This window comes from Perca flavescens, chromosome 21 (assembly GCF_004354835.1).
Source record: "Perca flavescens isolate YP-PL-M2 chromosome 21, PFLA_1.0, whole genome shotgun sequence".
NCBI classification, from domain to species: Eukaryota; Metazoa; Chordata; class Actinopteri; order Perciformes; family Percidae; genus Perca; species Perca flavescens.
In genome coordinates, this window is record NC_041351.1 from 610,202 (window position 1) to 633,417 (window position 23,216).

A 23,216-nucleotide genomic window follows, 5' to 3' on the forward strand; every position below is an offset into this window, starting at 1 on the left:
TGTCTGTGTGTGTGGTTGCGTGTTTCTGTGTGTGTGTGTGTGTGCATGCCTGTGTGTGTCTGTCTGTGTGTGTGTGTGTGTGTGTGTGTCTGTTTGAGTCTGTGTGTGTGTTAATATGTGTGTGTGTCTCTGTGGGTGTATATGTGTGCGTGTCTGTGTGTGTGTGTGTCTGTTTGTGTGTGTGTTTATATATATATGTGTCTGTGTCTAGGTATATGTGTGTGTGTGAGTGTGCGTGCCTGTGTGTGTATATACGTGTGTGTGTGTGTGTGTGTGCGTGCCTGTGTGTCTGTGTGTGTGCCTGTGTAAGTGTGTGTGTGTGTGTGTGTGTGTGTGCGTGCCTGTGTAAGTGTGTGTGTGTGTGTGCGTGCCTGTGTGTCTGTGTGTCTGGTTGTGTGCCTGTGTGTCTGTGTGTGTGTGTGTGTGTGAGTGTGTGTGTGTGTCTGTGTGTCTGTGTGTCTGTGTGTCTGGTTCTGTGCCTGTGTGCCTGTGTAAGTGTGTGTGTGAGTGTGTGTGTGTGTGTCTGTGTGTGTCTCTCTTTGTGTGTGTGAGTGTGTGTGTGTGTCTGTGTGTGTCTCTCTTTGTGTGTGTGTGTGTGTGTGTGTGTGTTACCTGGTTACTGCCCGTGTGCAGACCATCACCATGAAGCAGCAGCCGACGATCACCCAGCCCCACCTCCCGTCCGGAGGCGACCCTGCGCCGCTTCGCCGTTTCCCATCAGCCATTGCTGCAGCTGGCGGCTGCACCAAAACAACCCCGAGCCGCCAAGGAAGTCTGGACCCGAATTAGTCTACTAAACTTAAACTACAAAGGCAAAATACACAGGAAAAATAACTTTTAGTGAACTTAATCTGAACAAACAAACACTGAAAACTAACTCAAACTAAACTGGAATAAAATCCCAAAGTCAAAACGACAAATACAAACAAATTGGATATTCAAAACTATAAAAACCTTGGTGTGCACTTGGGCTCGGGTTCTGAGTCCTGAAGGAAGTCTGGACCCGAATTACTTTGCTAAACTTAAACTAAAAAGGAAAATACGCAGGAAAAATAAGTTTGTCTCCCAGAAAATAATCCTCCAGAGGAATAAAAACCAGCCGTTTTCCTGCTGTTTTTGTCAGCTTGTTGTTAGACTCTGAGCTGTGTGTCTGTGCCGGAGGACTGTTCAGTGAGAGTCCACGTGGAGTTAATCTACAGAATAACCAGAAAAACCTGCAGGAAGATTAGCAGAGTCAGCAGCAGGGAGGGGGGGAAACATCCTGCGTGGTGTGGCTCCCAGAGTCTCTTAAGGCAGCCAATCAGTCACTGAGCCTCAATCATTAACCCACCCGGCTGGCTGCTGGACTCTGGAGGTGACCAGATAGGGACCAAGCGCTCCCAGACCCACAGCAGACCCCTTTTTTATCCTTTGATATCTTTGAAAACAAGCGCTCCCTTCTTTTATGGCTTCAACAACTTGTGCAGCCGAGACAGGGAGCGTTTGATTCAGTGAACCCGACACCTTCTGCAGGGGCCGGTGGAGTCGCCTGCGGGACAGAGAGGCCAGCCTCGGCGTGTCGGGTTACAGGAAAGAAGGGTTAAAACAGAGCTAAAACAGGGCCAAACAGGGCAAAAACAGGGCTAAAACAGGGCCAAGACAGGGCCCAAACATGGGCCAAGACCGGGCCAAAACAGGACCAGGACCAGAGCTAAAACAGGGTGATAACAGGGCTAAAACAGGGCCAAACAGGATTAAAACAGAGCTAAAACAGAGCCACAGCAGGACCAAGACAGAATTAATACGGGCCAAACAAGGCCAAAACAGGGTTAAAACAGGATCCAAACAGGGCCCAAACAGGTCCAAAATAGGGCCAAAACAGAGCCCAAACAGGTCCAAAATAGGGCCAAAACAGAGCCAAGACAGGGTTAAAACAAAGGTAAAACAGGGCTAAAACAGGGCCAAGACAGAGTTAAAACAGGATCCAAAAAGGGGCCCAAACATGGGCCTGGACAGGGCCAAGACCGGGCCAAAACAGAGCCAAAACGGGACCAGGACCAAAGCTAAAACAGGGCCACAGCAGGACCAAGAAAGAGTTAATACGGGGCCAAACAAGGCCAAAACAGGGTTAAAACAGGATCCAAACAGGGCCCAAACAGGTCCAAAATAGGGCCAAAACAGGGCCAAGACAGGGTTAAAACAGAGCTAAAACAGGGCCAAGACAGGGTTAAAACAGAGCTAAAACAGGGCCAAACAGGGCCAAAACAGGGCTAAGACAGGGCCAGACAGAGTTAAAACAGAGCTAAAACAGGGCCAAACAGGGCCAAAACAGGGCTAAGACAGGGCCAGACAGAGTTAAAACAGGGTTAAAACAGGATCCAAACAGGGCCCAAACGTGGGCCTACACACGGCCAAGACCGGGCCAAACTTGTGGGGCTCCAGCCCTGAATGTCTTCTCCAAAGCCCTGAATCATTTAGGACGACTTTATTGTCTCTCAGAAACTGTAGTGAGCTCTGTTTTAAAGCTAGAGTGAAGCTAGATATCTGTATCATATGAAACTAAATAGTTAGGCTGCATTTCGGAGAGGGAAAAACTGGCATGGGCATTTTCAAAGGGGTCCCCTGACCTCTGACCTCCAGATACCTGAATGAAAGGAGTTATCTGGGTACTCACCAGTCTCTCTGACAGACATCTTCACTTAATGATTTACTTTTTACTCTGCATCATGTTTTTCATAAGCGATGTAGAGATTAGGCGCAGGCTTGAAAATAATGCAAAGATCTGCTGTATATGGGGGCCGAAATCCCCCGAGGGAGCGTGCCCCCTGGGCCTCTTAGGGCCAGAACCAATCATCTTTAGTTTTTAGTTTCCTTGATTTGAAATAGAAAAATAAAGGGTAACAGTTTACTTGATCTTAAGTAACGTTTCAATGGTATTTCACAATCAATTAGGTTTTTGAACCAATGATTGTGCAAGTGCAAGATTTCTTTAAACATATGAATACACAATGCAATGTTTTGAACATTGGACAGCCTGTGTTACAAGTGATGATCGTTTTGAGTTTTGTGTCTAGAGTTTAGAAAAATTACATCAAGGTTCGTAGCATTAGTAGCAAAGTGATTGTAAAAAACTGTAATGTTCAATGTGTTTGTTTGTTTATGTATGCACCAACCACCAAGTCTCAGAGGTAGAAACTAGTGGGAACTGTGAGACGGTGGCGCCCCCTTGTGGGCATTTTAAAGATAGTTTTCTGCTGCTTTAAGACCATTTAAGATCCAGTCTGTCTGTCTGTCTGTCTGTCTGTCTGTCTGTCTGTGAAACTCGACTGTCACGCGACACCCACGTAGACCAATAGAAGAGTCGGCCTGTGATAATTTTAGAGGCCTTACACTAAAATGTTAGCTGGTTGAGGAGGAACAATGCGGATTCCGTCCTGGTCGTGGAACAACGGACCAGCTCTTCACTCTCGCAAGGATCCTGGAGGGAGCTTGGGAGTATGCCCAACCGGTCTACATGTGTTTTGTGGATTTGGAGAAGGCGTATGACCGGGTCCCCCGGGAGATACTGTGGGAGGTGCTGCGGGAGTATGGGGTGAGGGGGTCTCTACTCAGAGCCATCCAATCTCTGTATGACCAAAGTGAGAGCTGTGTCCGGGTTCTCGGTAGTAAGTCGGACTCGTTTCAGGTGAGGGTTGGCCTCCGCCAGGGCTGCGCTTTGTCACCAATCCTGTTTGTAATATTTATGGACAGGATATCAAGGCGTAGTCGGGGTGGGGAGGGGTTGCAGTTTGGTGGGCTGGGGATCTCATCGCTGCTCTTTGCAGATGATGTGGTCCTGATGGCATCATCGGCCTGCGACCTTCAGCACTCACTGGATCGGTTCGCAACCGAGTGTGAAGCGGTTGGGATGAGGATCAGCACCTCTAAATCTGAGGCCATGGTTCTCAGCAGGAAACCGATGGAATGCCTACTCCAGGTAGGGAATGAGTCCTTACCCCAAGTGAAGGAGTTCAAGTACCTTGGGGTTGTGTTCGCGAGTGAGGGGACAATGGAGCGGGAGATTGGTCGGAGAATCGGCGCAGCGGGTGCGGTATTGCATTCAATTCAATATCGTTGTGACGAAAAGAGAGCTTAGCCAGAAGGCAAAGCTCTCGATCTACCGGTCAGTTTTCGTTCCTACCCTCACCTATGGTCATGAAGGCTGGGTCATGACCGAAAGAACGAGATCCAGGGTACAAGCGGCTGAAATGGGTTTCCTCAGGAGGGTGGCTGGCGTCTCCCTTAGAGATAGGGTGAGAAGCTCAGTCATCCGTGAGGAGCTCGGAGTAGAGCCGCTGCTCCTTTGCGTCGAAAGGAGCCAGTTGAGGTGGTTCGGGCATCTGGTAAGGATGCCCCTGGGCGCCTCCCTAGGGAGGTGTTCCAGGCACGCCCAGCTGGGAGGAGGCCTCGGGAAGACCCAGGACTAGGTGGAGGGATTATATCTCCAACCTGGCCTGGGAACGCCGATCCCCAGTCGGAGCTGGTTAATGTTGCTCGGGAAAGGGAAGTTTGGGGTCCCCTGCTGGAGCTGCTCCCCCCGCGACCCGACACCGGATAAGCGGACGAAGATGGATGGATGGATGGATACACTAAAATGATGAAAATAAAACAAAAAAAAAAGTGTCAAAAACAGTCACATTTTTATATTTATTTCCCAATAGAAGAAGGTTTTCCTATTTATTTAAGTCAACTTCTCAACTCTTAACAGTTTGTATTGCTTCACCACAGAAACAAGCTCAGAGATTTATAACAGAGTTTGGGGTAACAAAAACAGTGAGAAAAAATGAAATTAACTGCATTAAATCATTAAAATATTGCTGAAAAAACTAGTACAGTGGCCTGCTTGGAGCGGGCCGATTGCTTAGCCTGTGGTGTTGCTGTGTGTAGCTTTCTCCAGAACCATGGTAAACATGGTAACCATGGTACCCCCAAAATAACAGTGCAATAATTACAGAAGGAACCCAAACCACTTTATATGCAACTCCACTGTACAGCCTACTACTGACTTACTGTGTACTTCTACATCAGCCTACTACTGACTTACTGTGTTCTTCTACAAAAATTCAATTCAATTTTATTTATAGTATCAAATCATAACAAGAGTTATCTCGAGACACTTTACAAATAGAGGAGGTCTAGGCCACACTCTATAATTTAAAAATACCCAACAATTCTAATAATTCCCCCAAGAGCAAGCATAGTGACAGTGGCGAGGAAAAACTCCCTTTTAGGAAGAGACCTGGGACAGACCCAGGCTCTTGGTAGGCGGTGTCTGACGGTGCCAGTTGGGAATGTGATGAACAGTGGCGATAATAGTCAAATTAATAATGTAACAGTGACTTCAAATGGTAGTCGTAGTAGTTCATGTCATATCAGGGCGCTGCAGGGCGTTACAGGATGTAGCGTGGCCCAGCAGAGCATGGATGGATGTAGCAGGAAGCAGCAGGGTTCAGCAGGAAGCTGCATGACATTGCAGGGCACCGCAGAGCTTAGTAGGGTGTAGCAGGACCACGGCGACAGCTGCAACCAGGATCTTGGTGCCAAGTGACACAAGGACTCCGGGGAGTAAACTCCTCAGAGCCAGGTTAGTAACAAATGGAAAGTGAATCATCAGCCTACTACTGACAGAGAACGCTACAGAATTTAATCACAAAATATCACAATTAAAATGTGGATTAATCAGACATTAGCCTAATGGAGCCGTGGCGGTGTGCTTTTAGCTCTGTTTGGGCCCTGTTTTGGCCCTGTTTTAGCTCTGTTTGGGCCCTGTTTTGGCCCTGTTTTAGCTCTGTTTGGGGCCTGTTTTAAACCTTCCAGAAAGTCTACGATTGCACGAAAGATATCGTTAAAATGGTGCATCTCTCTGCTTCTAAACCCAAAATGTCTCTACACCCTATTAAATATGACAGAACATGAGGTTTGCTGTCGTGTACGACATCGTCGGCCCCAGGAGGTTGATAACTGTTATTTTACCTTCTGTCTCCATTTACTTTGGTATACTTTTCTATCTTTGTGTTGTATTCTAATTTACTTTTATATAACTCTCATTATTCATGTTTTTTACTTTCACAGCTCAGCACTTTGTCAAGTTGGACAACAGTTACAGCAGGTCACAAGTTAAGACAGTTATGATACACCTTATTTACTTTCGGGTATGAGGAAATCTGGCAACTACTGTGATCGTTTTATGAGATATGTTGTTAATTCTCTAAAGTCAAACAAACAGCTCTTAGTAATCTTCACTTCATCAATAGTCCATATGTCACGTAGTCTTGAGACTTTAGTATTTCTGGTTTAACCAGCTAATCAAACAGTAAGACAAATGTGATCGTGACATTAAAATATATAGCTGTATCCTCAGTAGTTACAGATTCCAATATGGCGGACATTTGACAAGCTGAACATTTTTGTCAGGTCCATAATGTCAAGAACAACACAGACAATAAAAGCTTTAAGAATTTATTGAATAAATTCTGAATCAAATTTGGCGGTATGGCTCTGTTTTTAGCCGTTCAAAGCCTTAAGGTTGACAATTCGGCCCTTTGGATCCAGAAATTAACATGTTTTGGAAAAAGGCACAGTTGGGAATGTTCACATGGCTAAGCCGATGTTGTGTATGGTTTCAATGGCACTAAGCTAAAAGCTAAAGAGGAAAAGTTGCCGATTTTCAACACTTCTGAATTACTACTAATATTGTGGGATTCTCAGGCTAAACCAAGTGGTTTATTAGGAGGACATTTAAATATCCGAAGCGCAATTCCTAAAGAGGATCAACTGCAGCATCTTTTGTATGAATCAAATTTGGACTTCCTTTGCTTAACAGAGACATGGCTACTTGAAAACTCCCCGGCTGACATATTAAAAGTCCATACAATATGTTTAGACGAGATAGAGATGTTGGTCGGGGTGGCGGAGTTTTGTTTTATGTCAAGGACAGTATAAATTGTACGCAAATTAACTTGTCAGATGTTGATGACTTGGAATGCATTGTTCTTAAATTAACTCTCTCAACTCAAAAGTCTTTTACTATGATTGGAATGTACAGACCACCGTCCACAAAAAATGTTTTTTATGATAAATTGAATGCCCTCTTAAAGGAAGGTGATACTAAAAATGAGATTATTTTATTAAGAGATCTTAACATAAATTGGAGTGATAAAATAAAAAGGAAAGAGCTAAAACGTGTTACAAGTAATTATAAATTTCAACAGATAATTAAAGGGCCTACGAGGATATCTAGTTCATCAGAGACACTTATTGATTTGGCTTTCACAAATAGACCAGAAAGAATAAAAACATCTTACAATTTGGTCACAGGGTTATCTGACCACAATATGATATTGATTGTAAGAAAGCTTTCCAAAAAAGTATCAAGCTCATCAATTTATATAAAGTTAAATCAATATGTAATTCCTAAAAATCAGTTACCCAGTCTTGAGCATGCACAGCATTTATAAAAACACATAAGGAAGCACTCATCCCATCAATTACAAAAATTGTTAATTGGTCAATTGATGAAGGAGTGTTTCCCAGTTCTTGGAAGACTGCAATAATAACACCAGTATTCAAATCCGGTGATCATAGTATCATCAGTAACTATTGACCAATAAGTATTCTCCCAGCAGTTTCCAAAATTGCAGAAAAATGGATATCTGAACAGATAACAATGTATTTAAACCAAGGTTCTTTCCCATTACATCCTATGCAATTTGGATTTAGAAAACATCATTCTATGGAAACGGCTAATGTCTTTCTGTTAGAAAATATAAAGGCTAAACTGGATAAAGGTGGAGTGGTCGGAGCTGTTTTTCTTGATTTAAAAAAAGCTTTTCATTTGGTTAATCATGAGGTTTTAATTAATAAGTTATTGAAGTTAAATTCTTCATCAGAAGTAATTAAATGGATAAAATCATATGTTACAGATAGAAAAAAAATGTGTTTGTGTGGATAACAACATCTCCCCAATAAGTGATATTAATTTGGGTGTAGGTTATATTTTGGGTCCCTCGTTATTCAGTCTATATATCAATGACTTACCTGATGTATGTCCACCTACTGTCACCTGTCAAATGTATGCTGATGACACTGTCATATATGTACATGCTACAAACAAAAGGGAAGCCGCACAAGAGCTATCAGCTACAATGATCAATATTTCAAACTGGCTAGCAAACTCCTGTTTGCACCTTAACACTGATAAAACAGTATGTATGTTTTTTTCAAAATCTGCAAATAGATATCCAGACCCAGATATTATAGTAACAGGGTAAAGACTTCCAGTGGTCCAAGAGTTCAAATATCTGGGAATAATAATAAATTCACGTCTTTCATTTAAACCACAGGTGAAAAAGGTTATAAACAGAATCAAATTTAATTTAGCAAATTTCAGACACATCAGGAATAATTTAACTACAAAGGCTTCAAAGTTATACATTAATGCTATCATCTTATCACATACAAATTACTGTCTTACCAGCTTGACACAGACCGGTCAGACTACTTTACGAACAGTTGAAACACTTTATAAACAGGCACTGAAAACGTTGGATAAAAAGTTAAACTCTTATCACCATTGTAAAATCTTAATTAAATATGATGTGTTAAACTGGGAAAACATGATTAAGTTTGCTGATATTTTACTTGTATATAAAATGTTTCATGGTATGGCTCCCCCTCCACTCAATAACTTTATCCAACAAAATCTAAATTCATCTACCAGAGCATCAACAAGAGGGGATTGTAAAATACCATGTAGAAAAAGTAGTTTTGGACAGTCAGCTTTTTCCTTCCGTGCTGCCCATACATGGAATACCATACCCACAGAATTAAGGAAATAACATCTATTAAATCCTTCTCTACATCCATAAAACATTGGTTATTGGCTAATCAAATATGTTCCCATAATACAGAATAATGTGTTTGTATTCATTGCTACAGTATTGTCTCTGTATGTGTTTATGTATCTATGTAGTATCAGATATGTTTTTACCTATCTAAGCATATGTCGTTATCTTATGTGTACTTGTTTGTATTGTTGTATTGTATTTATTGTTTTTTTATTTCATTAACCTGCTAGGGGCTGCAGATGAAAATTAGCCTGTATGGCTAAATCTGGCACATTTACATGTTGGACATTGTACTCATGTTGATTAATGTGCACTGTCCCTTTTAAATAAAGAAATCTTAAAAAAAAAAAAAAAAAAAAAAAAGTCATTCAACAGAGATTTACCATTGGGTAAACACGGACCTCCAGGTTCTGGCGCTATTCATCTGCATGCACGGCAGAACAGAAAATCTGCAAACTTTCGCTTATGTTACCAGCTAATGCTAGCTTGCTACCTTGGTTGGTAGAATACATTTGGTTGCATTGCTCGGGACGGTTGTGGTTAGGAAGAGAATAACGGGAAGGAAATGCAACATGCGGGACGCAATCCCTGGTCTCCGGATTGAAAGTCCTGTGTTGTTTGACTCATCCACCACCCCGACCAACCTCCCTGCACAGACATTAGCCTTATCAATAGTACTCGCTGCAGTAATCGTTCTGTGATCACGACATATGCTTGCCATTGATATACATTACTTTAAAATGTGTTATCACACGAAAATAACGACATTATTGTGACCTGTACGCAAAACAATAGATTCGATAATGTGACCATTTCACAAAATGCCATGAGACTGGGCTGGTCTTTCATTCATTCTGCCTCCCTTGTTTTTCTTTTCTTCCTTAGGCACGTTTATTTAAATTTGTAGCCTAAAGTGCAGCTGTGAAGTGCAATTTACAATATCTCACCCGGTCTTTCGCGAGAACATTCACAGAACATGAGCATACAGATGATACATAGAATGTTTTTTTATGTTGAAATTTAAAGATATTGTTCATCTAAAAACATTTCACTGTCAGATAAAAAAGATGTGCAATATTCTAGAAATAAAATAGCAAAATGACAATGATTTTACTGTAAGAGTTTTTAGTTTTTTCTTTGTTTAGTTGCAGTAGAGGATATAAACAATATGGTTGGCTGTGTGTTGTCAGTTAAATAACCTGAACTCCTGTCCATCCACAGTCTTGAATAGACAGCATTAAAAAAAAAAAGATACAAATATTGTCGACACAGACTGGGCAAGACCAGTACGTTCATCAGCTTTCAATCTGTGTGACCAAGATAGCTTTTGTTCTCCTTCTCCTCACCATTTTAAATTATACTATAGGCCTACAGAAATATACTATACAGAAATATACATAATCTTCTACCCATGTAATCATTGGTAATCTACATGGAATTAAATTAAATGTCTTCTTTGTATAAAAACATCTTTCGTTTAAAAAAAAAAATAGAATATATACCAACACCATCGGCTTTACTTATGATGGTTTTGGGAAGAGGTTAATCTTATGGCGTTCGTTTATTGTCAAGGCGCTTATTTTTTTTTTTTGTTATAGCTTCTAGAGCAAGCTCTTTTTTCTTTGGAACTTTTTTTTTTTCATTTTATTAACATGCATTACTTGTCACTATTCCTGTCACGAGTTTGATTTAAATCCTACTACTGCAGTTGTTGAGATGGTAATGGTAAAAAGTGGGACGATAAGAGGGCTGCTGTCCCCGTGAAATGTGCCCCCGCCCGTGCAACGCGGGGAGGCGGGGGGGAGGCAGGGGGAGGCAGGGGGGAGGCGGGGGGAGGCAGGGGGACAGCAGCGGAGGAAAAGCCCATGGCGGGGGAATCCTCCCACACGGTGCAGCGGACTCTAAAAGCGTACTTTTAACATCAATAACGACGACAATGGCACCTGATCAAATGTCCTTTTTTACCCAATGGGAGTGAGAATGTGGTGGAACGCCACAAAGCTTCTCAATCATTTTATTTTTGTGCTGTCACTCGTCATTTTTGAGCTTGGGAGTGAGAAAAAAAAAAACATGAATAATAACAGGCTACATTGTTTTACAGATATGCTTACAGTGTGTATTGAAGTCACTTTTTTTCTAGTTTTTGTCCAGTCGAGCTTGTTCTGTATGAACATTAATTGTAGAAAGATATTTAGAATTAGACTTAGCTTATGGAGATTTGTGCATATGGTTGTAAAACATATTCTCGCATTTTGAATACGCTTTGAAATTAAGCCTAGTCCTTATAAATTTCCCAGGAACAAGATATATATATTTTTTATTTATATAGTGCTTTACAGGCTACTCAAAGACACTTTACACTAAAATCAGCACATTTAGCGCATAAAAACATATACAGCAATAAAACCAACACATAAAACAAGCATATTAAAGCAATTAAAACGTGGAGTGACTAAGTAGATCTTTTTAAATCCATATGTATTCAGTCGGTCCGCTATTGTCTGTCGGGCTTTTTTTCCGTTTGATAACAGCCGTATTTCCCTTTTTGCATATTATATGTTTCACCTCCTCGTAAATTTCTATTAGAAGCTGCTGCTGCACACGTCTTTTCCATTTCTGCATCAGTAAATCTGTGATCGATACCGTGGTCTATTAAAGAAATCCGTGAACGTGCACTTATCCCAGCTATGTACACCTGGCTTGACATAGCTTCACCTTCTTATCCTGGCTCGGCAAACGTCTAACCGATTAAGCCGCGATGAGCGGATCTCACTAAGTCAAGCTGCGCTTTTTCAGTTATCCTGGATTTCTTTATTCTACTTTTGTGCAATAGGCCCCAGGTAGGAGGAAATCTGGCAACTACTGTGATCGTTTTATGAGATATGTTGTTAATTCTCTGAGGTAAAACAAACAGCTCTTATCTTAGTAATGTCCCCCATCAATAGTCCCTTTGTCACGTAGTCCTGAGACTTTAGTATTTCTGGTTCAACCAGACAATCAAACAGTAGGACAAATGTGATCTTGACATTCAAATATATAGTTGTACCTCAGTAGTTACAGATTCTGATATGGTGGAAATTTGACAAGTTGGACTGAACTACATTTGTTACATTTTGTCTGTTAATACTTCCACGAATTCTCAGAACTACTGTGACAGTTTCATAAGATCCACTGATAATTGTGTGAGGTAAAATAAACAAAAACTCTTTCTCAAAACATCTGTTCTGAAATAATCTCCACTTCATCAGGAGTCACGTGTTATGTAGTACTAAGACTTTAGTGTTTCTGGTTTGACCAGTTCAGTCAAAACTTATCACATCGTTTGGTGCCAGGTGCTTGGATGTGTGGAGATAAGAGACAATTTGTCTTCAACATACATAATGAAAAAGGTTCACACTCAAAACTTATTTTCAGGACAAGAACATTATTGTACTGAAAAGTACATTTTCCACAGAGTATAATGATTTAGACAGAATTAACATTACACGCGACGAATGAAATCTTCACTGTGTTCGCCAATAATTGAACTTATCGTTCAGGACATTTTAACCACGATGAAATGACATGATACGGTATGCAATAGACATGGACATTCAGCAGGAAAAAGGCTAAAAAGAAAAAGTTAAACAATACGTACTGAAGAGCAAGATGTCAGGTAAACAATGAATCCCCACCTGAGCCACCGCCTGGTTTGTGATTGGTCGGATTGGTGTGACATCACAGTGCCTTTTGCAGATATAATCAGTGAGGGTGTGACAGACTGAAGGAGAAGCTGCAGTTTTCCTCTGAAGCTACAAAATCTTTTCAGTTCAACCTTCCGCTGAGTTCAGACAGGTAAGCATCCAACTAGGAGACATTAACATTACTTAATATTAATATTGATTTGGGATTTTTTATGTACTTAGTCCTAAACTAAAGACACAAAAGGCAATTTTTGCCATCACTATTATTAAGATAAGGCTGTATTAATGCAGACAGATTGTATATTTTATTTAACTGATTGTATATATCCTCTGACAGATTGTATATTTTATATAACTGATTGTATATATCCTCTGGTGTCAGAGTCACTCCCAAATCTGGGAAGTTTTCTTTGGCTTTTGTTTGTTGTGATTGAAAAGTTATGAAGTAGAACTGTCCCATTTTTAATCTGCACTAAAACAAAGTATTGAACACTAAATTTTCAATTAATTTTTGGCATATAAACAGCTCATCAGAGAGCCAGACGGACTGACATCAGGATTTTTTAAGACCTTACTCCAGCAGAACTCCAAAAATGAAGGTAAATCTGTACCTTTATGTGGAATTAATGAATCAAATTTACTCAAATTACTGTAATTACTGTAAATTTTTATTGGTAATTTTTGTGTAACTTAAGTACTTTTTATCACAAGTTTTGTACTGGGCTGTATTTGAAGTTGCATCTGTTGCACAGTAAAACAAAAATATGAAAAAGTCCTGATTAAATTTGAAAGAATTAAACAAAACAAAAGGAAATAAATCAGCAGCAGCAGAGAAAAAGTAACTAAAGGAGTGCTTGCCTGTGGAAATTATAAGTGTAATAATTGTTTGTCTTTGCTATCCCAGATCAAGACCAGTGCTAGCATTTAAAGGCCCTGAACAATCACACTGGTGCTTTCATTTAACCTGGCTGACTAAATGTCTTCCCAGGACTGTGGGTGTGTTTTAGACTGATTGGCATCTCCCTGAGTCTCTTATCAGCTTTGCTGCACCTCTTAGGGCGGGACAAATGACAGCTATAGTATTCTTATTGGTAGAAAAGATTTGTGACCTAATGAATTCCTATCTAAGCCCCGCCCCCTTCAAACTGAGCAGAGGTCTAATCAGCCAGACAGAAGTTACCTGTGTGGGTGTTCAGAGGCTTTACCTTTACAAAACAAATTAACAGCAGTGCAATCAGACTAAGAATCATATATAGGGTATGGTTATAACTAGCATTATTATACCTCGACATAAAAAAAAGGTTGCATCTGTCTGAAAAGCTGATCATCAGCAACTGCTGAAGAGTTCCAGGCTATTTAATGTATGTAGCCGTGGTATTCATAGCTCTTTCTATTTATTGTTGGTTATTTTTGTTTTATTGTCTGATTCTCTTTTCTGGTTATATTTAGTGATGCTGTATATGTGTGAATTCATAACAATAATCAGCTGTATGCACAGCTTGCTGAATTGGGATTTACTGTTGATTGGGACTTAAGGTTACTGCAATGTATTGTGTAGCCTAAATATGTTATTTTTATTTAACAGTAATATAATATATCATCAAACCCACCCCCGCCTTCCCTTTGAAAATGAAACGGTAATCTTTTCTCAGAGTACATTTTAACAGACCTACTGTACTTTTGCTTGAGTACAATATTCTAGTATTCTTCCCACTTCTGGTTACATTACACAATTAAATTAGGTTAAATTGAATTTGCAGGTGAAATTGTTAAAACAGTACAGTAGCTTTAAACCTTACTCCATGTCAACGTAGCATCTCCTCTCTTTCAGTTAATTTCAGTCGTCCTGCTCCTGCTGGCTCCACTCTTGACCAGCTGCCAGACAATCCTTTTTCCACTGGACTGTAGCGACATCTATAAAAATGTCAACACCCGAGCAAGTGGAGTGTACACCATCTTTCCCATCAAAACCACTTCTGAGGTCCAGGTACACGTCATCCTGTCTGGTTCGCAGGTTGAACTTTAGATGATAAACGTGTTCATCATGTGAAGACAGTGAGATCATCTCTGACAAAAACACAGTTACAAGTTCTGACTGATGCTTCTGATACAACAGATACAAGTAGTTGTATTTGTAGTAGTACTTATAGTACTTGTTACAGCATGTGTGAATATACTATATGACGTATTAGCAGTTGAAAACAATTTGCAAATGATATTGTGTTTGTGTGTAGGTGTACTGCGAGATGAACTCAGAAGGAGGAAGGTGGACGGTGAGTTTTTACTGAAGTCAACTTAAAGTCACAGCCGAGTCTTGGTTTTTGAATTGTCTCTGAGGTTCTTTCCAATCAGTTACATAATTAATTTGCACAGGGGATGATACCCCCATTGTCAGGGTACATAAAGTACATAGATACTGCTTGCAGACACATTGACTTTCAAAGCCATACCCTAATGACTAAAACAAGACACAGGCAGTTTGCAAACTGCACGGCTACAAACCCACTGCAAATGGCCATGGCCACTCAGGTTGCATCGTTTGCACAGTAAAGCAAAAATGTGAAAAAGTCCTGATTAACTTTGAAAGAATAAAATAAAATAAAATTTGAAATAAATCAGCTGCAGCTGAGAAGAAGAAACTACAGGAGTGTCTGTCTGTGGCTGCAGGAGGGCAGAGTTTCAGAGAGCTGACACTCTGGAAAAGTGTAATAAATGTTTGTCTTCCGTATCCCAGATCAAGACCAGTGCTAGCATTTAAAGGCCCTGAACAGCTACACTGTTGTTTTTATTTAACCTTGCTGATTAAACTTCTTCCCAGGACTGTGGCTGTGTTTAGACTGATTGATTGGCATCTCCCTCTTTTATAGAGTCTATTATTAGCTTTGTTGCACCTCTGGTTTCATGTTAAGAGCAGTAGTTCATAAATGTATATTTTTAGACTATCATTCAGTCGGTCTGCTATTATCTGACACGCTTTTTCTCGCGTTTCATTTTGTAATTTTTTATAGAGGCCGAGTTTCCTTCTCTACATATTATATGCCTTGCTCCCTGTATTTACGGACATAAAAAACAAAGACACTGAAGAAATTGGACTCTAAAATCTAGAAACTATGAAGATAATTAAGTGATAAATTCCATGCATGCACACTATAAACATGAATGGAACAGAGTATATTCATCAGTTATTTCCCCCCAGGCAAAATATAAAGTCAGAAACCATTGAGGTGTCCTCTCCCTGTTGTTACATGAATGTACAGTAGCCTACATCACTAGATAGTTACTGGTCCAGTGAACTAAGTCTATAATTTGGGAGGATTGTACAATTAGAATATGTTCTTAAATTGTACAATCCTCCCAGATTATATTCCCAGTTTACTGGACAACACAAATTGTGTGCTAAGAATGCCAAATACAATGCACATGGAAGTGGAACATACATGATTCTTATTGTTAAAGAATAAAAAAAAAAATAATCAACTAAAATAATTCAAGGTGCATTGGTCAACTATAGAAATGTACAGCATTGTATGTATTGCCCTTAGTAACAGACTTAATTTAAAACACATTTGAAATGTTATCATCCTTTCCTAATCAACTGCCATAATATATTCATCAAATTTATGAACGTATGAACTCATATTGTTCAACAACAATATGAACAGCAGTCTTCATACAGCAATAACAGTAATAATGACTGTCACATGAATAATTATAAATACAAAAATAATGGTCACAACTTTAAATAATAACAGTACTTAAATAAACAGCAATATGCACCTGTTGCATTTTAATCCAGGCTGATAACAAAAGGGTAAAACCTCTGCTGGGTGATCAGAAAAGGCTCCAGGATTAAATCAATCCTGGCTGTTAGCCTGGTCAGGACCAGGCTAGCTGTACAGAATAAATCTCCATGGTGATTTATGTGCCTCCGCTTTCGTGAAACCAAATCGAGGCTTAATTCATCCAGGATAACTGGGAAATCCAGGCTTAATCCCTTATCTTGGTTTTGTGAAACAGGCCCCGGGGCTAGCACTTAAAGGCCCTGAACAGCCACACTAGTGTTTTTATTTAACCTGGCTGACTAAAGTTCTTCCCAGGACTGTGTGGGTGTGTTTAGACTGATTGGCATCTCCCTGAATCTCTTGTTATCTTTTTTTCACCTCTTAGTGCGGGACAAATGACAGCTTTATTATTCTTATTGGTAGAAAAGATTTGTGACCTAATGAATTCCTATCTAAGCTCTGCCCCCTTCAACCTGAGCAGAGACACAGGCAGTTTGCAAACTGCACGGCTACAAACCCACTGCAAACGGCCATGGCCACTCAGGTGGCTACTACCAACCTCAAGGAAGTATGTATTCAGATGCCCTTCCAGCAAGGACATTAATGTTTCCTGAGGTTTGGTTTTAAGGCAACATATTTATTTTGATGACTGGTGAGGACTGTATAATTGGGGTGCTTTGTAAAAGGTTTTGGCCACCAGGGGGCATTGATTAAAATGCCAACAAGATGTTCCCTTTAAAGTATTTTATTGGAATGAAGGTATTTTTCTATTGCAGAAGAAGATGGATGTCTGAAATCTCATTCGGTCGTTTCCCTATATAGTTCACAATTTAATAACTATATAAGGAACAGCGAGTGAGTGAATGAAGGAACGGTTTTGAACACAGCCAGTGAATCTAGATCTGAATAAATCTTATGTTTTTCATTTTTAGGACCAACAACAAGAATTTCAGTCTTGTCTGTATTCAGCTGTAGAAAGTTGCTGGATATCCAGCAATTAATATTGCTACTATATTTTATTAATTTGTTAAAAGGACTGAGATCATCGGAGGAAAGTGAAATGTACAACTATGTGTCATTTGCATCTGACTTCTTTTATGTAATGTTGCTGACGGTTTGGAGCAAAAGGTCCCAGTCACATATACTGTTTTTATTTTTAAGTTAATTCGTTATAGAAAACTAGTGGGTGGTCAAGGGGTTAAAAGAGACCAAAATAATTCCTAAAAAAGTGAAATAACAGTGAAGCCTTGCTGTCTGTAAACGTCACCTCTCAGATATCTTTTTTTGTTTCCAGGTGTTCCAGAGGAGGCTGGACGGCACGGTGAACTTCTACAGGACCTGGGATCAATACAGGACCGGCTTTGGTAACCCTGCTGGAGAGTACTGGCTCGGTGAGACATGAAACCAAACTAACAGTCATAACGTCATGAAACTCAATGTTCATTAAAGACAAACAAGAGTAGAGGTTAAAAACTTCACATGGAACACTTACATTTAAAGGTGCTGTAGGTAAGATTGTGAAGATCCAGGACTTAGCCAAAAAATTTGAATATCGACAACATCTCAGTCCCTCCCCCCTTTCTGCTAAAGCCCAAACAGTCTCCTAAGTCCCTCCCCCCAATAGGGACAGCTTTGCAGTGCGCGTGTGAAGAGGGGGGAAGGGGAGGAAACTTATCTGAAGAGGGACATAGGGTCAGTTTCAGCAATATGACAGAAAGGTAGTTTCATAAGTCTTACCTACTGCATCTTTAAATAATATTTTACTAAATTATGTATAGGTCACTGCAAAATGTAAAAACAATATTTGTGTGTTTGCAGGTCTTGAGAACATCTTCCAGTTGGTAAACCGAAAAAAGTATGAACTGATGGTCGACATGGAGGACTTTGAAGGAAACAAAGCGTTCGCTCGTTACACTTCATTCTCCATCGCCTCTGAGTGTGATGGATACCGACTGAATGTTTCTGGATTCATTTATGGAGGAGCAGGTGAGGTTTCCACAATCATCAAATTGTTTTTTTAAGGTTGTTGGTCTCTGAACTTTTTCTTGTAATCATCTTGTTGTAACGTGTTCAGGCTTTCTTCTTACTTGTCAGGCTGTTCTTTAAGTTTGGTGTCACGCTGACAACCATCGCTCCATTTTGATTCATGAGCTCTTCCATTGACTCAGCCATTGTGTTTAGTTTTACATCAGGTAGAGGTTGAATTCTCTGAAAGCCTTTTTTTAGGTTTCAGGTGTCTGTATCTCAGGGAATCGTTGACATCACCAGTTCAGTGTTGAGTGTCTGGTTAGTTCAGTAATTGTTAGTAGTAATACCTACGTAGAGAAGTAGACTGGTTTTACTGGGCAAATAAATACAGTTAAAAAAATTAGTTTAATCATAATGTTGTGATTATACACTTGTGTTTCTGTAGGAGACTCCCTGAATTATCACAACGGACAGAAGTTCACCACCGTTGACAGAGACCAGGACTCCTCTACAGGGAGCTGCGCCAAATATTACCTGGGGGCGTTCTGGTACAACAACTGTCAAGAAGCAAATCCAAACGGTGTTTATCGTTGGGGGGCTGACAACTCTATCCAGGGTGTTGGAGTGGAGTGGAAGGGTTTTAAAGGCACTAACTACTCCCTGAAGACCATCAGCATGAAGATCCGTCCTGTGGTGTAGTTATCCAGGACAAATGTACAGCAGAATATCAGCTCATCTCTTCTGATTTCTTTCTCTTTCTCTCATTAAGCATTTAATCTCACAACAGGTCTTATTTTCCTGAAACTGGGCACCAGCACAAGAAAACCAACTGATGTCTGTAAATCTTGTTACCGTCTGTGGTGGTTTAAATCAGTCGCAGCTCGCTGCAACGTGGAAGAAAAGTCAGATGTGTCTCCAGTTGGGCGGCTGCAGCAGGAAAGTAGGGCCCATAATCTTTAAATGGAAACACATATATAGTCTGATCAGGTGTTAATCACTGCATCAACTGATAATACAAGTAAAGAAAATGAAAGGTATAAAAAAAGATCTTTGTAGTTCAGGACAGCCAGTTGATGTTTGGTGGAGGTTTGAAACTCTAATGTGAATCTTTATCTGCTGTACGGTGACAATAAATAAGAACTTGAGCATTAAGATGATCTGATGTCTTCACTTTGTCTCCTTAGTCTTTCTGTCTGGACTTTCTAATGGAAGATGGACTCGTGATGGGTCTGAAATCAGTTACAACTCTCTGGTGTCTCGTCTCAGCTTAACGAAAAGCAACAGATGGAGCACGACATCACACAACAGCACTGACTGTTAAATATTACTAATAACATTGCTGAAATTACTAAAAATATTAAATTAGTAAAACAATTACTGAAAGTATACTGGTAAAACTACTGAAGTATTCCTGTAAATAATTGCATTAAGTTACTTAAATAGTTCATTAAAATATTGCTGAACATATACTGGTTAAACTGTTGAACTATTACTGAAAATAAAAATATTTCACAAAATAAATCTTGAGAATCGAAGCATTTGGAATTAATGAACAGCTTTGATCCTTCAGAGAATTGATACACACACTTGTTTCATTATATTTGGAAGACAACACGAGAGTTAAGCTCGTTTTTGTGTTTCCATATTAACTGACTCACACTTCCCCTTGTTTACTTCTAACCTGAAGTCACGCCCACTTTTGACACAAAGTCTGACGGGACGTAGGAATCTTGTGGATATAATGTGTTTGTGTATACTACATTTATTATAATACCTGATTTTATATTCATATCACATACATTACATATAAAGCTACCCGTTTCTGCATTATTCTGATTCTTACAAAGAAAAGTTGTGTTGTTATTTTCCATTTACAGTAATTCTCATTCAAAGACTTCCTCATATCAGAGAAACCGGTGTGTCAAGAGTCTAACCAACACTCCGGTACATTTCTCATTGTGATGCGGGAACAAAATGGACTCAAACACTAGGCTCAAGGTAAAAAGTTTATTTGGAAAAAAGGGAAAAGGAGTGGGGAGGTGGACGCCAGGGATAAGGCAGGTGGGATGGTGAGTAGCTCGGCTGGCAGGTTGGTGCAGAGTGCCGTGGGAGGGTTACCGGATGGTGAAGCCAGCTGACTGGAGATGACAGGTAGGTATGAGATGGTTACTGCGGAGAACACACACAGGAAAAGATAAGTAAGGGTTAGCGTAAAGACAGGGAAGTATATCGAGGAAAAGCTTGCAGAGTGTTCACCAGGGTGACTGGAGCCACGACCAGCTGGACTGGTAGTTGGGTGCAGGTCTTTGATGATGGTCAGCCATGCGTTTATTTTGGGAAGCAGTGCGCTAAAGGGCTGCCCTGGCCTCCATTTACACTTGTCAACACCACCATAGGTGTATCTGAACTGACAGAACCGCCACCTCCTCCAGGGCTGGGAAAAGCAGGGGCTGGAATCCCATGGCGCACATGAAGGGGGACATCCCAGTGGCAGCGCTGATGAGGGAGTTGTGGGCGTACTCGACCCAAGGGAGAATGTAAGTCCACGTTAGGATTGTGGTGGATAAGATAAGGTGGCCAGTAGAGACCGAGGACAATGGGTGAGACTGGGGAGGAAATGAGGTCACTGATGGTGGTTACCAGAGGTGAGGAGCTGGAGCGGAGGAGTGCAGTGGGTGACGTTTGTGAGTGACTGGCTGTTGAGACTGATGGCATGAAGGGGTGTGTCCAGGGGGATGAACGGAATGGCGAGCTGTTTAGCAATGTCTAGATCTAAAAAGTTCTCGTCAGGGCCAGAGTCTACTAATGCCCCCAGAGGAAAAGTTATCTCCTGCCACGACAGGGAGACCTCTAGCAGGAGGCGAGGGTTGGGAGAAGTTTGGCCCACCAGAGCTCCCACTGCTATTGGCAAGCCAACTCTTTTGGGAGAACGGGACAGGAGGAGATGTAATGAAAGGGTTTACCGCAATAAATGTACACGCCAGCCAGACGGCGGCACTCACGTTCCTCTGCGGACAAGCAGGCACGACCTAGCTGCATGGGTTTGGGAGACAACGGGGAAGGGGGTGACGGAGGGATAACCGAACGTGACTGGGAAGACGAGGGAGCAGAGTGCGTGCTCTCTCTCTTTCCTGGAGGCGATTGTCCAAATCAATGGCAGTCGCAATTAGACTGTGAAGGCTCTCCAGCTTGTCCCTGGCGGCCAACAGATCCTTCGTCCACTCACTGAGCCCCGCCAGAAATGTGCATCGGAGAGCTGGACTGTTCCAGCCCGATCTGGCGGCATCAACCGAATGCTCGCGACGCTGCGATCCCCCTGACGGAGAGACTTGAGCCAGGAATCAGACTTGGATCCCCGCACAGGGCGATTGAACACCCTCCTCACCTCCTCCACAAAAGGAGGAGTATGAGGAGCTCGGGCTGTCCCTCACTCACACACAGGTGTACCAAGCACAACCCATCACACTCATACTATTAATCTTCACTGAAAGACAGGGGGTTTTCCATCAACGTAGCTAAGAATTGCCAGACTTAGGTGTAAGCTTGAAGCTTGACTAAGTTCCACTTCCCAATTTAGCTCCAAGTCGTTCCATCAAGTGAAATCACTTGACACTTAATCAAGCCTCACCTGTTAAGCTTCAACTTGTGCACGCCCACAGGGAAAATAAAAAGCCCATTCTAGTCGAGAACGGAAACTGTCCAAAATGCCGAAAAGCAGAAATGTTCTCCGCAGTGGAACAAACCCTCCTCATGGAGGTATATGAGGATTACAGCCACATAATCCGAAAGAAGGGCAATACCGCTGCAATCAATAAAGCGAGGGATGTGGCGTGGCAGAATATTGCCGACAGGCTGAATGCGTAAGTGTTAAAGAAATTTAAAGTATTTTCAGCATCATCATGTTATATAAATCCCCCATAGTTGGTTGCACTGACACATTAAGTCATCATAGGACATCCGTGCAATTTATAAGCGGTATCTCCTCCATGCAACGGAGTATAAGAGGCTACAGATTAAGAAGATCAAACTTGAGATCAGGAAGATGGAAAAGGATGTAAGTATGAATCCAAATGCACAGCAAAAGGTCATTGTTCATACTGTATTTAATGTTCCATTCTGTCTCCACAGCCTGACCTGCGTGACCCACCAACATAACCATTTTATTTTCAATGCCTCAATTTCCTTTTTATTATATTTTGTTTGCTAATTAGTTTAATTTTGTATTTATTTGTGTCTTTTTATTTTTGTGATAATGTTCTTTAATGTACTTATAGATAATATATAATTATTAGTATAAATAATAAAAAAATTTTTTATATTTTATGTTTTACATATTTTATCATTCCATGACAGTTGTGTGACTCTGTTTCTGTTTATTGGACATTCTTTGATCATAGATGGTGCTAAGCTTCACTTTTAGCCTGCTACAGACCAGGCAACCTGGCAGCATAAGTTACCATGGTTACTTGGCTGGCATTCACATTAGCCACCTTGGTGGAACAGGGTTGAGGCTCAGATTGATGGAACGGAAACCTGAGCCACGGTTCTGGCTTAGCCATTGTTGAGGTTTAGCCAGAGTCATAGTTTCCATGGTTACGGAGTTGGGGCTAATCTCAGCCTCTTTGATGGAACCAAACTCTCACTCATATTAGCCAGACTTGGCCATTTAAGCTTGGCTTTGCCTTTAGCCTGCTTGATGGAATAGGTCCCAGGTGTATCAGTTAGCACCCCGGAGGACTCTGCTGGTCTCCATATCAACAGATTCATTAGCTCAGAGTGTTGAGACTCTGTATAGTCCTGAATAGCAAGGGAGGTCCCATTTCTGGACTATTCTGACATAATTAGCAGCACCAGGAGAAAGATTTACCAAAATAAACTTTTAATTACACTGTCTGTGTTTGTGTGGGGACAACAGTTAC

The 23,216-nt window shown here is 40.9% G+C and overlaps 2 protein-coding genes across 2 annotated transcripts in view; one reads left to right on the forward strand and one right to left on the reverse strand.

The window, feature by feature from the left end:
- Positions 1-725, reverse strand: part of LOC114548496 (monocarboxylate transporter 12-B) — a 17,306-nt gene extending 16,581 nt beyond the window's left edge. The window contains exon 1 of the mRNA XM_028568474.1: positions 613-725. Within this exon, the coding sequence (XP_028424275.1) occupies positions 613-725 (113 nt within the window). The remainder of the gene's footprint in view (positions 1-612) is intronic.
- A 12,415-nt stretch (positions 726-13,140) lies between these two features.
- On the forward strand, positions 13,141-19,302 carry LOC114548497 (microfibril-associated glycoprotein 4-like). The gene is made up of 6 exons (XM_028568475.1): positions 13,141-13,146; positions 14,379-14,534; positions 14,782-14,820; positions 17,624-17,720; positions 18,148-18,315; positions 18,743-19,302. The coding sequence occupies exons 1-6, from the start codon at positions 13,141-13,143 to the stop codon at positions 18,994-18,996; spliced, it is 720 nt and encodes a 239-aa protein (XP_028424276.1). The 3' UTR covers positions 18,997-19,302.
- Positions 19,303-23,216: the final 3,914 nt, after the last annotated feature.

Excerpts from the sequence above, each read along its gene's own strand:
- LOC114548497 (XM_028568475.1), top strand. Across the intron at positions 14,535-14,781 it reads AAACCACTTCTGAGGTCCAG|GTGTACTGCGAGATGAACTC; the intron begins GTACACGTCATC and ends GTTTGTGTGTAG. Across the intron at positions 14,821-17,623 it reads CAGAAGGAGGAAGGTGGACG|GTGTTCCAGAGGAGGCTGGA; the intron begins GTGAGTTTTTAC and ends TTTTGTTTCCAG.